The sequence below is a fragment of the Calidris pugnax genome, unplaced genomic scaffold (genome assembly GCF_001431845.1).
Source record: "Calidris pugnax isolate Ruff unplaced genomic scaffold, ASM143184v1 scaffold179, whole genome shotgun sequence".
Classification (NCBI taxonomy): Eukaryota; Metazoa; Chordata; class Aves; order Charadriiformes; family Scolopacidae; genus Calidris; species Calidris pugnax.
The window spans coordinates 1,464,219-1,479,311 of NW_015090948.1; the positions used below are offsets into that span (position 1 = coordinate 1,464,219).

The 15,093-nt window shown below is 41.5% G+C and overlaps 1 protein-coding gene across 3 annotated transcripts in view; it reads left to right on the top strand.

Annotated features, from left to right (window-relative positions):
• Nucleotides 1-508: 508 nt before the first annotated feature.
• IKZF2 (IKAROS family zinc finger 2) overlaps nucleotides 509-15,093 on the top strand; it is a 111,463-nt gene continuing 96,878 nt past the window's right edge. For 2 of the 3 annotated variants that reach the window (XM_014951958.1, XM_014951960.1), the window contains exons 1-3: nucleotides 509-585; nucleotides 1,895-1,943; nucleotides 2,667-2,774. In XM_014951958.1, coding sequence (XP_014807444.1) covers nucleotides 1,910-1,943; nucleotides 2,667-2,774 — 142 coding nt within the window. In that variant the 5' untranslated portion in view covers nucleotides 509-585; nucleotides 1,895-1,909. Of the gene's footprint in view, nucleotides 586-1,872; nucleotides 1,944-2,666; nucleotides 2,775-15,093 lie in introns of those variants that run through there. The other variant, XM_014951959.1, reaches the window with a different exon arrangement.

Here is a 15,093-nt window from a genome sequence, read left to right on the forward strand (position 1 = left end):
CCCCCCCTTTTCTTTTTTTTTCGTTTTGTTCTTCATCTTCCTTCAAAGTATGTGCCATTCCTGAGCGCCTTTCCCCGCCGGCTCATCCCCGGGGCTGCCCGGCTCCCCGGCTCCGAATGCCCCACCTGTAAGTGCCGGGGGCGGGTTTCTCTCCCTTCTTCCTCCCCCCCTCCTTTTCCCTCTCTTCCCCTCTTTTTAAAAAATAATTTTTAAACTTTCCCCGTTCTGCTGTGTCTTCAGCCCGAGCAAAACTCTCTCTCTCTCCATTCGTTGTGGAGAAGGGAGGCTTAGCAAGCTGGGATTTGCCATCACCAGCCTAAAAACGGTTACCAAACTTTTTCTTTCCCCCCCTCCTCTTTGTCCTCCTCCCTCCCGGCAAGAAATAAAAAATAAAAATCAAACCGTGTTTTAATTTCAGTTATGGATGTTTCTGTGTTTCTTTTTGTCTTCCTTTCTCTTCCTCCTCCCTTCCTCCCCTTTCTTTCCTTCCACTTCATTGGCTGGGATGATCCTTCCCTGTTGCTTCTGATGTTTCTTTCTTTTTCTCAGTGTGTGCCTGCCTACCTGGACTAGGGGGAAGATAAGGTAATTTTGAAGGGCTTGAGGAAGCGGCTTACCTGTTTTGAAAACTTTTTTTTCGGAGATTTCTTTTTTTAAGAGTCATGTGAAAATCAGTAATTGAAGAGAGTTTGGTAGCAGCTGGGCAGGTTGAAATTTAAGTGTTACGTGCTGAATGCCTTGGGAATTTGATCTGCTTTATACCAAAGAAGAGAGCAGAGAAAAGTATTTATTTATTGGGGGGAAAGGCATGGGGGAGAGGAGGGGGAGGAAAGCAGGTTAAGAGAGGGGGAGGGAAGTGGTTTTGGAGACAAGAAGTGAAGCTGCCTGTTTTCCAGTAAGTAATGGAGAAATTCCAGGAGCCAGGGCTAAATATACTTGGCGATCAATACAGAAATGGCTCATTGTGAATAATTTAGCTGCCTGGTGCAGTGAGAGTTTTGAAACTAAAGGCAAAAAAGAGGCCGTGGAGGGAGAGAGGAAATAAAATTCTCCTCTGGTCATGTCAGATTCTTAACTTTTCCACTTAAAAGAACATAGTTATGATTATTGATCCATCTCTCTCTCCTTTTTTTTTTTTTTTTTCCCTCAATATATATCAAATGATAGCTAGGGGGTGTCATTCTATACAGTTACTTGGGTTTCTGGAAAGTAATAGCTTGTTCTGTGTCAGCAAAGTGCTTCCAGAAACTTTAAGATTGCTTCACGCCACAAAATGCATGATCTGAGAGTATTAAGTGTGACGTTCGGCCCCATGCTGTGGCAGATAAATAGGGTTAGAGTGAACAGGTGCGTGTACAGGTGTGTGTGTGTGCACGTTCAGTGGTGTGAGACAAAGAGTTGCAATAACTCTCTGGAAGGGGAACGGGTGCGGGAGGGCTTTATTTTGTTTAGATCAGGATGGAGTCTCTTGGAGCGCGTGTGTGAAAAGAGCAATTGTTAATTGTATCCATCTCCTCAAAGTCTGTTCTGGCTGTGAGAGTTGATAATTGATAAAGCGTTACCATCCTGGCTTGAACAAAACAAGTGGAAAGTCAGGGAGGAAAAAAACTCTCAGATCGGGTGAAAATGCGAGTGGGGGACAGAGAGGGGTACAGTCAGACCAAGATGATCCCAGTGCTGCCTGCCCAGGAGGCAGCTGAATTTCTCTACTCAGATAATTTGCAGGAAGAGTTTCAGTGCTTTGCAAATGAGCACATGCAGTACACTTGTGTTTCTCTAGGCAATGGTTGCAACAGCAGTAAAATGGGCAACTACTTAGGGCTTTAAGTAAGTTTAATCATTTAATGGTTGATACTGACAGGCATCTTTGAGGGTGTACTTTTCTGCCTTGCAGCACTGCACTTTGACTATGGAAGCAGAGGCTGCTGATGGATATATAACATGTAAGTAGTCATTTCATTTGATTATTCTGAATTAGTTTCCTTTTCCCACCGCCCTTTCTATAATGCAGGTGCCTGAAACTTTAGCTTCCTTGTGTATGGTCTTTGCTTTGAGATGATGCTGAATTAATAGTGTTTAAATATAAACTTTGTGTATGACTGAAAAATGCATGGGGATGAGTGCATGGGTGAGTAGCTCTAGGTTTAAATATTTACTGAGGATGAATGAACTTTGCAAATGAGAGAGAGCTCATCTACAGAAATTCAGATTGCAGCCAAAAACTTTTTATGCTTTTCACTGTGCATTTCTCCTGTTTTCTGTGTCACGGCAAAATGTTTTAGTTTCAGTGCTTTGTTTTAACTGTCAGTTTACCGAGAGCCTTTTGGGGGGAAGGTCTGTATGGTAAAGTGCTACTTCAAGTCTTCTGCCCAGCCCCAATTCTCAGCCTCTGCTAATGGAAAAGTAATCCCAGCTGAGGCAAGATTTGTCACAGGTGTGTGCAAAGAAGACCGGTGGCAGTAGGTTTGAGGGGGCTGTTAAAATCAGTCAGTCAAACAATTACTTGTGGCCACTGAGAGTCCAGTTTTTACAGGCTCTGAAAGACCCGGCTGGTAAAGGAGGGAAGGGCAGGGCCGAAGGGAGTGAGCGAGCCCTACTTTTTTAATTGTTGTGTTGCCCTGCTGAAGAAGGGGATGGAAACTTACGGGGGACTTGTTTTGTGAAAGCAGGTGACAATGAGCTTTCGCCCGAAAGGGAGCACTCCGGCATGGCCATTGACCTCACCTCCAGCACACCCAATGGGCAGCATACCTCCCCCAGTCACATGGCAAGCAGTAAGTCACCTCTTAAACCTCTTTCTCTCTAGCAGCGCCTTTGGGTTAGTCTGGTCCTCCGGGTCTTGAGGTTGCTTACTGGGTCTTAAGCATTGCTGTAGGAGTTGCTAATAAAAGAAGAGAAAGGATAGGGTAGATAATTTTTTTTTTCCTTTTTTTTTTTTTCTTGTTCATGCTGGTGTCTCATCTAAACATGAACGGGATTGCTAGTCTGAACTATCCTAAGGTGGCATTTGAGAGCTGGTCCTTACCTGTTCCAGGTAGGAAAACACTAGGTTTGACATGTGCTGGTTTTGTTTCATCAGGTTTTGAAATCCAAATGGAAATTGTTGTTGTTATTATTACTATTACTTACTGTGCTTCCCAAAACAGCTTGAAGTAGCTTTATTTGAAAACAAACACATTTTATTTACAAAAAAGCTTTACTCTGGCAAAAGTTATGAAGTTAAAGTGTCTGGATTTTATGATAGGTTGTATTTTATTATTTCATATAGAAACTTCAGCATCCTATTCATTACCCTAGCTTTGCCTTGGCAAGTCCAAAAGTGGCTGGGGTAATTGGAAGTTTATGGTACTCGGTAGCTGACTCTCTAACAAACTGAAAGGATTTTGTTTTAGAATGTCAGGGGAGAAATTGAGAAAATGTAGATATTGAGGAGTCTGCTGAGAGTGTCACATGCTGATAATATTTTTATAATTATGTTCATACTCTATTTTGGAGGTGAATAAATGTAGTTTACACACATTTGTAAAACCAACATCCTTTCTTTCCTGTGTGTGAGTGCCATGGCTTCTTTTACTGTTGGTTACAATGTTACATCAAGATATTTACCTTAAAGTACCTCTGCCCTAGTATCTGAAAATAAGGTAACATGCTTTGCTTCCAATATGCTTTCAGGGGGTTCCTCTCTATGTGATACTAGTTTTCTTTCTAGTGTGTGTACTATAGTTCCATATTTATCTTTTTAAACCTAGTATTTGTATTATACCCTGCTGAAAACGGTGAAAGAAAGAGAGGGCTTTTAGGGTTGCTTGCTTTAAAATACACAGTGTATTGCCTTCGGAGTCTTTCTTACTGAGAAAAAGATGTTACTTTCCTTTAAGAATTCTTCTTTCCTCCTGCAAATTACAAGTAAAACACAGTTTTTATGAGCCTTTAAAACTGAGGGTTATTATGAAGATCTCCCAATTATATACATGTTGCTAGAGAATATGATTGCTAATACTCTGGACTGAACTTTATATGACAACCGATCATAATTCAGCATCTTTAGACAATTCCAATCCTGCTACACTGGGATTCTGATGTATTTTATTATGTTGTAAAAGTTTTACTACTCACTTTCTTCATTTTCTTTGTTTCCTTTTTATTAATGGGAAGCCTTCATTGGAAAGGGGAAAAAAAGCTCCCCGTTTTAAATCTTCTTTATAATCTAGACTAAAAACCAAAGTCAAATTAGGGAATAAAAAGATCTAGGATGAAGTCATGCAAAAATACTTTAATACGTTCAATATTCTCATGCTCATTGTGTTAACATTTTCAATGATCTTTAAGCTTCGTTAATTCTTGCAACACATGTGTATCTGCAGCCTTGGTGAATATCTCATTTTTTAGATGTGTTTTTTGGTCTCTCACAGGTGTCTTAATTGCTTTCATTGGTGCTGCTCTGTGTTAAGCATGTGCCGCTGTTGAAAAATTAGGGGCTCTGCCTGGGTTTCTTAAGCCAAGCAAAACTCAGTCCTCTTAAATTCATTGTAATTTATTTACTCTTTGCAGGCATAAGAATGTTTGCAGAAAGGCGGTTTGTTCTGTCTTAAACATGGAAGGTATTGATTAGAGGTTGTCGGCTTTTGTGGCAGCTGTTACGTTGGTTCATTTAAGGTTTTTGGCCAAATCTTGAATCTGGCATGTGTAGACTAAATCACCAGGCTGTGCTTTAGAGCTTTCCACCTGTTTCATGGGGTACAGGAAATCCTTTTAAAGGTTCAGTAACCCGGGGGCTCACAACCCCTTTTTTAGGTTTCTTTTTTTCTTCTTTTTTTTTTTAATATTTTTTTTAGGAGCGGTAGAGGTGGGAGAGTAAGGAAGAATAGCTGTTCAAAATATTTTGTATGAATTTGGTAGCTCCCAATGGATTGATCCATTGTTGCAAGTGGAGGAAGTAGCTGCATTGTATTTCGGTATGGTTTTAATTTCTGGTGGAGTCACTGAAGACTGATCTACTGTTGGCCTGATGCTCTAGTGAAACCCAGGGCATGTCATTCTGCCTGGGTAGGCTTTGCTAACGAAGGAGGTAGTATGTTGATCAGACCCCAAATGTTTCGCTCCTGATTTTGTTGCCAGTCCTCCCCAGAAGGTGGATGGCCCCATTTAGCTGCGTGCTCAGGATATGCACCTGCAGGGTAGAAATCTAAGTTCTGACCTTTGTTCTTGCGTTCCATTGAATTGTTTTGAACCACAGCGCTTAATTTAGCCTTAATTTGTGTCTGGCTCAAACAGAGACAAAACCATAAGAAGGAAATTTCTTGGATCTGTACTGAAACAACCGAGCAGTGCTCTCGCAGCAACAGTGAAATTATGTGCTAGGTAAAGAGTTTTCTATGTTCATTAGCCCCTGGCAATCCGTGCTAGTAGGAGTTCTGGCTGGGCTACTGATATTTTCAGGTTCTATTCCAAAAGCTTTCGGGTTAAATACTTTGGCTTGTGTTGGAGAGTTATCTGCTGCATCCTTTAACTTATTATCATTTTCAAGTATCTAGATGGGCTGTATAGGTTATGGATGGAGCTTACGCTCAATTTTCCTTGTGAATGAGATGATCCTGAAAGATAAATCACAGTAAATCGCCTGTCATAGCTAACTAATGATCTTACATGTACCTTATGGTATGTATCTGCCTTTAGCAGAATACTGTATATATGTTGGCAGATGCTCTGTTCTAAAATACTTTATTGTAGTTTTATGTAAGCAAAGATTTAAGATACATGTAAACAGTCAAACTGAATAGGTTGATAGATCATCTCACTTTCCTCTACAGCAAAAGACAAATTAGCGCTATACCTACTGAGTACAGATGTTACATTTACATAGCCCCAAATCTGGAAGTCCAGATTTTCTTCTGATCTTTGGTAGGAAGACTCTTCCAAGGGCTGACACGCAGAGCTGGGCGTCAAAGACCTGCTCAATTAACTTCGTGTCAGTACTAGAGAGTTCCCTGCGTGGCCCTAAGCCTTCCTCTAGACCCCACCGAGTTCAAGGGAGCCCGTCTTGTTGCCTTTGGTGAATGTTGAATTGGGCTGTAACTGATCAGGAACCTCAGAATAGGAACTGACATGGTAATTACAGTCTGGTGGGGAATCCTTATAAAAGAGGCTTTAAAAAGAAATAATTCCCAGTCTCCTCCTCATAATACCATGCTGAGTTCTTACTGTAGTTATTTGAGAGCTATATTACTTTTTTCCCTGTAAGTTAAAATGGACTTAAAAGAATGTCCCCTTTGGAAACACAGTTGTTTGGTTAGTTTACTCTATGACTACTTTGTACAGGATGAAGGATGCTTCTCTAAGACCACTTGCCTGGTATTATATGGAAAATAGGAACAGCAACTATTAGTATCTGATAGTCAGTGACAGAGGAAATTTCCTCTAAAATTAGAGACTTTACAGTGCATGTCCTAGATAACTTTCTTATCTTTGCTTTCATAGACAAAAGGAGCCATTAAATGAAACAGTCAGAACAATCATAAATATCAAACTCAACATCTGATGTTCGAAACTGATTAAAATTGCGGTAAACTTTCAAGATGTGTTTATAGTAGCTTAAACTGTTATGAAGTTATGAGAAATAATTAATTAAGAAAATAATCATCGTCAACTGACTCTGCTGAAAATAATGAAGCGACTGCATTTTCTCCGTGTTGGGGAATGATCGTGCTGTCTGGCAAGATAACTGTTGGCACAACAGTATTAAGTTTGAGTGATTTCAGCAGCAGTATTTAAAGAGAACTCGGGCAAGGTCTTATTATAATGTAGCCAATACTATATTTCCAGTGATTGGGGTGGACTATCACTCTTTTTTTTTTTTTGGTAACTTCGAAGACCCAAATCTTTCTTGATTACTTTAATTTTTCAATGCTAAATTGTCATGCAAGCCCTGTTTTGTCACAGTTGTGTTGCCCTGAGCAGAAAGTTTCACGTAGCACAGCTGTATCAGCACCACATCTGTATGGATAAAGAAACGTAACTGCGCAGTCTGCCTTTTGGAGTGAAAATGCATAAAATTAGAGGTTGCTTCATGCCTCAGCTATGTGGCAAACGAGCCTTGCCATCGCTGGGGTCTATGGCCCAGGCACGTGAGGCTGGACCTTGCACTGGGATTCTTTTTGGCTCCCTATGCGTTTTTTTCAGTAGGATGAAGTGTTGGAGGCTGAGCCTCTGCAGGAGGCTTTTATTTAGGGAGGGTGGTTGAAGCTGGCTGGGCTGGGCTGCAGGGGGGGAACTGAATTAGTGCTTTGAGGCAGTCACTCCCCTGACACGTGCACTGGGGCATGAAGAATTCTGGCAGCCAAACTGCTCTGAAGTGGAGATTCAGGTCTCCGGTTCTTCCAAATATCTTTGAAAGTGTGAAACATTGCATATGGTGCTAAAAACTTGGACTGGATAACCTCGAGATGCTGAGGAATCTCTTTTCTCAGTGGAGTTTAAGGAGTAGGGTAGGCAACATCTATTGGTCTGGGTGTCTTTGATCCTGCCTCAGTGCAGGGAGGTGGACTTTTGACGGTCACTTGAGATGTCCTCCAGTCCTTTGTGTCTGGCTTTCCCAGCTTAACAGTTTGATGTTTAGAGAGCTCAGCTGTGGAATTTCACAGTCATGCCCGGTACAGAACTACCCGTGGTTTTACAGGTTGATGGGTGGTGAAGATGCACTATGCCAAGACAAGCTTAGACATAAGGGGTGAGCTCAATAAAGTGTGGCAGAGAACTGGTCGAAGTGAGCTATTTTGACACCTATAGAAGCAATGACTTTGCTTCAGTATTCTAACCTCAGCCTCCCAGAGTATTGCTGGGGAAATCATACTCGTGAAAGTTTTAGCCACTGGGTTTAGCTTTCTTGAAGTTTAAGGAGGAAAAATCAAACAATAAAAATAAAAGAATAGAAATCTAAGGTCTAGGGCTTTGTCCACATGTATGAAACCGAAGCTCTGCAGAATAGTGTAACTCTTTTTTGGTTTCTTTTTTTTTTCTTCTTAAAAAAAAAAAATTACCTGGAAATGAAATACCTGCTGAGATGCACCTTGGATTGTTGTACCTTCATAAATATCACCTTATGTTTTTCACACCAGTATAGTTAAAATCATGAAGTAGTTCCTCTGATACAAAGTCTGTGCGTAGGTGAAAAGCAATTAGCCGCTGGAAGGACCAGGTGTTTAAGTAACTGCTCTCTGTAGCTCACAGTCCAATGGTGGAGGGTTCCCCTGTGTGTTTTTTGTATCTTCTGTCACAGTCTCTCTGGCATTCCCTCTGGAATCAGACACTCGACTGCAAAAACATTCCTCTTTCTCGGTGAGTGTTATAACGAGGGTGGAGCAAAATGATCAGTTAATCTCATTAAATAGGTTTTTATTCATTCTGATGGAAGCCTCTTGAGAGGTCATCTGCCAGGGCTTTGTTGCAGCACACACCTTTCTTAGGGAGCTTCTGTTATTCTCTTGGACTGTCAGGTTCAGTTAACTTTCCTTGGTACACACCCTGTTACAACACTCAGTGCTCTTGCTAGCTTTGTAGTCAGCAAGTTTTCAATGTTTGCTCCTGGAATTTCAGTTCCTTCTCATACATGCCAACAAAAAGAGCAATCCTAATCTTCCTTTAAATGCGGTGCTTTGATAGCAGCTGGACGATGAGATACCTGTTAGAGAGGGCTCTGTCTTTCCCATCCCTGATCTGGGGGAAGGTGCCACTCCTGTTGAAATTGGGTTTTTTTTTCTGGGAAGTGGGTTTGAGGGCCTGTTTGCTGTTCCTGTGGGCCACTGGCTCTGTCTAGTGCTCATTCTCCTTCCAGTGCCAAGAGGGCACCTTGAAAGAGCGATGCTATTCTAGCCAGGAGAAGGCATAGCCCTCTTCTACTTTTTCCTCAGTAATTTCAGTGAATGAAAGTCCTTGGGGGATCCACCTTGAAGAAGCTCTGTAGAAAATGTAAGAGAAGGCTGTGCCACGGCTCTCTGTAGTAACAAGACCCGTTGCCAGCCTGGGTGGAGAACCTGTGCCATGGCATGTTGTCCCTTGCCTAGAGCAGTGAACGCTTGTTTGGGGTCCAGCCAGCTGACTGCTGTATCCCAATAAAAGGATGCAAAGCTGTGATTATCCCTGAGAAGCAATGAGGCTTGACAGGTGTGGCTCTGGGCTAGGTGACTAAAGGCCCAGTTTTTCTCCTGACTCTTGTCATTGAGGGGAGTCCCTTCAAGTTTTTGTGATGCTTTTTTCCCCTTTTGTCTTTTTTCTGAATCACAGAAGCTGTCGATCATTCAAGATGGAGGTTTAGATGGCACACGTTAGGCATTGTCAAAAGTAGGAATTTTATTATGATAACTGCTTTGCTTAGGCATTGTTTTATGTTTCATTTTTGCAGCCCCATAATGAGACATGTTCAGAAGTACCTTAATACTGGTGTAGCTTATTTCCTGTTCCGCACAGGAGTAATTGTGGTAGTCCTAAAGCACCCTGGTCGGGTGTGATTACATTAGAGCAACCACAACATTTTAACTCTTCCCATACAGCTGAGCATTACCAAGTCCGTGTGTGGACAAACCCCTATTTACGCTGCCCAGTGAAATGTGCCCTTGATCCAGAGCCAAGTCTACATTACTGGCTTCTGCTGGTACCATAGCGTTGGCCAGTAGCTTTGAAGAGCTGTAATCCCTCACAGGTGGAGTGATGCTGGCAGAAGCTCAGGCTATGAGCATAGCCCTGGCTGGCAGGATCACCTGCAAGTGGTGCTACAGGTGGTACACTGGAGCATATCACAGAACATCAGGCACTGTTACTGGAAAAGCGTGGGGTTGATTCTGCTCCCTCATTTCTGATAGGTCATTTAAACTTCTGTGAATTAGAACCTCCTATTTATTTCTTCTAGCTGACTTTTGCTTTCTTCACACCTCTTATTTTTGACCCTGCTTTCCAGGTTTTGTGCTTATTTTTTTAACACCATGTGTCCAACACATAGCATGACAGAGATGGTGGGCTCCCTGTAGGTTGTACCTGCTGTTTTTGCTCTTGGCTGCTCTGTTTGGCCTGTCCAGAGAGGTCATAGGGTGCTCGGTCTACACTCTGGTGAAGCTGAGATTGCCTGTTGGATCCTTATGTCCCCTCAGGAAAGGGGGGAACACCTGTAGGTCGCTGGAGGTCAGTCCTAGGGCCAAACTGTACTCCCATCCCTGGTGTAGAGGGGATGAATAACTGCATCTACTGGATAGTGGTGAATGAAAAAGCAGAGTTTAAGTGCAGCATCTCCCTAAACAAGTAGGGGTCCCTCTTTTTAGCAGGCTGTGAATTTTATGCAAGGCATGGGCTGAGGAGTCTGATTCACTCCAGACCTACCTCCACTCTCCCTATCATGGCTTCGTGTTACCTGGAGAAACTTCACAGACTGGGGTTATTTTTTCCCACCCCCTCTTTCTGCTGAGGTATTGGTACCACCTGTGAGGCTCTTCTGGGCACTGGTATAGTCACTGCAGTAGGGGAGACAGTAAGGGAAGACTAGTGGGAATATTAAAGTCCTTTCCCTGGGCAGGAGAAGGCCTTTTGAGGATTCAACTCTACTTTCCACCTTGAAGGTTTGTGTGGTGGGGACAGAATACCCAGCCACATCTTGGTGTTGCTGATTTCAGGTCTTTTGTCCTGAGGGGTAGAAGTCTGAGGCAGTTAGTTTCCAAAGACAGTAGGACATACTGAAGCACAGAAAATCCATTCACCTTGTCTGCCTGTCTTGTCCATCACCTTTTTTCTCATGAAGTTTCTTCTTATGTGAGGAGATCAGACAGTCCACATCTCATCTCTAGCTAATGGAAGATCTGGGCAGAGCTTGCAATAGAGGTGTTGCGTTTGCGGTTAAACCACGTATGTGACAACGCTTGAGTTTCCGATGAGGGATATTTTCTTGTTTATTCCCTTTGTTCCTCCGTTTGAACAAAACAAGTGTTATCCTAAAGATATCTATGCTGTGACATTCAATAGTAGGCTGGAGTCTTCTCAGCTCCTTATTAGTCATGTTTCCCTTGCATTCCCCTAAGCCTCCAAAAATCCCGAATTCCATCAGAAGAAGGGGATGTTTTGGTATTTCTCAAGGGACATGTGTTCCCTCAGTCGATGAAAGTGTATTGGTGAGTGACACAGAAAGGTGGCTGGAGAGGCCTGTTGTATGCCCAAGGCCATGTTAATTTTTCTCATAATTACTCTTAGATTTGGGAATGCGTGTGTGCAGTCGTATGAGAATTCACACCTACTCTTTCCTAGTCCCCAGCTCAGCCTTCGGACATTTTACGATTTCCTCTGCAAGCATATGTGCTCTCTTAGGTAATGGCCTTGCCATAAAACACAGAGAGGATTTTTGGTAACTGTACATGTGCGTCCTTTAAACACTAGCAGTGCGAATTAAATACCTGCTTTTGTCCAAAGAGCAGCAAACAGGATAGTGTGAATTCCCTTCTTTTGAAAATGAAACAAGTTGTCTTTTTCTGTATGAAAACAGCAAGTCTTTTTACACTGAAGAGGTATGAGGTCTATTCATTTGGGGAAGAGTAGCTATTCTCTTTAAGTCATGGATGGTTTTAAAGTTTCCAGGAAAGAGTTGCAGTCGATTGAAGACCTTGTTCTGGTTAGCAGCCAGGTCTGTGACAAAGGGCAGAAGGCTCAGGCAAAAGAAGAAAACGGGGTCTGGTTTTGGTGGGTTTTAATCTTACTTCTTGAGAAATTGGTATCCTATAGTGTGCATTTTGCCTTGTCCGGATAATTGCCCCTGAAGGGTAACAAATCTTATTAATTAGCGGTTTTGCATGCTGCTTTTAATTGTCTGCTCCTAGGTACGGCCTTTGTATTGCATGTTGTAGTATTGTGGTGAGGGGCCTCTCTCCCTACATCTCTGGAGCTTGGTCTGACATGTGTGCAAAGTTTGCCCAAGTACAGAAATATTTTAGAATACGCTGTTGTACCTTAAATTCACTCAGTGCTTTAATCCTCATCATCTTTCAGATGTAGGCATGTCCTAGACATAGATGTGTGTAATAGTTTTACAGTTTAATCTCCCAAAATTGGGTCAACTTTACCAGTTGTTTTGACCTTGTTACCAGAGCAGGTGGTTCCTGGGTGGGTTTAATACATCACCATGCAGCTGTGTGGAACAACCTGGGGTATCAGCTTCACTCCAAACCCCCTGTTTGAAATTTTTCTTCTGGCTTAAAGACACAGGCCTCTCTCCATCACTGTTAAGCATTGTCCTTTGGATAATCTATTCTTCTAGAGTGTAATGTAATAATATCTCCTCATTATATCATGCTTTTTCAACAATAAATCTTTAAGAGCTTCACAAAGGATGCCAGTTGAAAAGATACAAATGAATAAAATCATAGGATGAAGAGGTGGAGAAAAATTAGAGAAATTAATATTAGTATGAATTCAGCTCCTATAGGTGGGAGGCAGTCAGGTTCATCATTTGTGTATGTGACTTCAAAATGTCAGATTATAGGTAGCTTTTCAGAGTTCAGAAGAATTATATGCTAGTTGTATATTTAAGGTTCAAGTAGTATATGATGTTAGCAGACTATGACAGCTCTGCAAGCTTATTCTTGAGTTCTCCTAAATTTGTATTCTGTAAGTTGCACAATTTCTTTATTTCTCAAAAATCCCGTGCACTCCTATGTGAATCCCAAACCAGAGTGTTCATGGAGTGTAAATGTTATCACCAGTCAGCTGCTCCCAAATTAATACTGAGTAGAGAAGGCTGGCAGCTGGAAAAAAAAATATTAAAATGTGTCCAGCCTTGGCTTATGACAAGCCTGTACATGTGTGATGTGTGTAAATACAAATTGGAGGCACTTACAGAGAGTTTCGGTCACATACAATAGAGATGTACAGGCTTGAAAAATATTAGAATCATGCAAGTCTCATGAAATTAGGAAGCCAGAAAGAGGAGAGGTATGTGAATTGTGTCTCTGCTGAAGGAAAAACTATTAAGCGCCACCCTCTTCAAATGTCAAACACATGGGAAAAAGTTGCTGGAAGCCAGTCTCTGCTAAGTCTGCTGCTCGAAGAACCTACTTTTTGTTAGATGTTTGTGCAAAATCACCTCACTGGTCAAACTGTGAGACCAGACATGACTCAGGCTATCAGCACGTAACATGGTTTCAGGCTGCTGTCTTACTTAGCATTAAAATGCTGTAAAGAGGCATTTGCTTATTTCTCACACTTTTAAAGTGCTTTGTTTATTTAATGTCATTAGTGCTATTGTTACTCAAATTTAGCTTCTGACTGGTAACCATTAAAAATTTATAGAAAAATCGATAGTAGTGAGATTTTTGCTATAGTAAATATATATCACATATGTATTCAAAACCAAAGCAAACTGCAGTGCATTCCAGGAAATAATCTATAATGATGCTCTATAAAGTACTTGCTCATCTTCATGTCAAGGTGCTTTATCTGTGTCCCAACTGCAGCCATTTCTGCAGTGGAACCCTGGTGTTTTTTTTTAATAGCTTTAAGCAACAGAGTACGATGCCTTACGAAAAGAGTAAAAATAGTGTTTCCCTTGTAGAAATGTGAATGATAATTGCAGTATAATTATCAAAGGTTCCTTAGTGACTGTATGTGGGGAGATCCTTAAGTTTTGTGTTGGGTCTGATAGCACCCCAGCAACAGACAGTTGTGCTGGAAGAGAACCATGCTAAGGTATCGGTTCTGCTTTGCTTCTGCTGATTGCTGTCATCCATTTGTTTTCTCGAACACGTGAATGTCGTTCGGTGCCCCAGTTTGTCATGTTTTCCTCGCCTTTGCTGTGGCATCTGAACGCCCTTATGAAACTAGTGGTGTGTGAGAGTCCCTTTGAGGAATTTCTGACGTGTCTCCTGTTGTGAGGTGACTGCTTGGGTCTGAAAACCGGCCCCGTGTTTGGGAAGGGCAAAGTATTTTTGAGAGAGTGTGGCAATGTGACGACTGCAGATGATGGTTTTAAACCCATTTAAAGCCAATGTCTAGCTAAAAACCTAGGGCTGTGACCTTAAACAGGCCTCAAAGGCAGGCAAGAGTTCATTAGAGGGGCATCGACAAAGGTATGAAATATACAGGACAAATGACATGTGGACAGGACAATTTCTTCTCCAACTTGGGTCTCTGCATCATTTTCTTGTGTGACTATAAATGGAATAGGTCTTGGTAGACAATCAAGAAGATGACCCAAGTTAATTGTTCTGTCCAGGTATTTTGGAATGGGGGAAAGCTTCCTTACTAGCTGGCGGCAAAATTTCGATTTATAATTATGACTGTAGTTTATAATAATAATTTTAATTATATATATATAAACAGTTTAATCTACTATAATGTAATATGGTAACATTTGCTGCGCTTTGGCTGCTTTCAGATAGTGAAAATGTGCTGGTGGTTGTTGGCTAGGATTCAGAAACATTTGTCAAAATTTTGTGCACTATGTGAATAACAAAATTTTGTGTGGATTAAGCAATTATTAATTCTTATCCATTATCCATCAGATAAAACTACAACTAACTCATTAACCAAAATTAATCGTAAATAAAGCTGATCTGTTGTTGAAGAGGCTAATTAGAATGGTAATTGTGTAATGATGATGCGTTTAATTTCAAAATGCCAATTTAAAAGCTACTCCTTTTGGCAATGATAGAGCAAGGTGTTCTGAAATGAAGCGGGATGCTTATCGCTGTCATTGTCCTCTTAATTAATACCACCAGGATTGTCTGTGTTTTCAGTCTTATTAGTGTCCCCTGTAGAGCACTTAGAAATGTCCTAATTCTGCTCACATTGAAGCCAGTAGTTAAACTGGTTTTTTTTACTTCTATGGGAAGAAGATGCTACGTGGAAGTGCTAGTGTAAGGCATTGCACGCTCCTGGGTTTACTATGGCAGCGCGTCCGTGTGTCTGAGCTCTGGGAATACGGGCTATGCTTTGGGATTTGCTACTGACTTGCCATGGAGATAGATCTGGAGTTTGAAGCCAACAGAACTGAATTGTGACTCAACGTTTTAAAAATGATTGAGTGAGTAATTTTCCATGCAGTTTCATTACAGTATCTTTTGCCCCAAG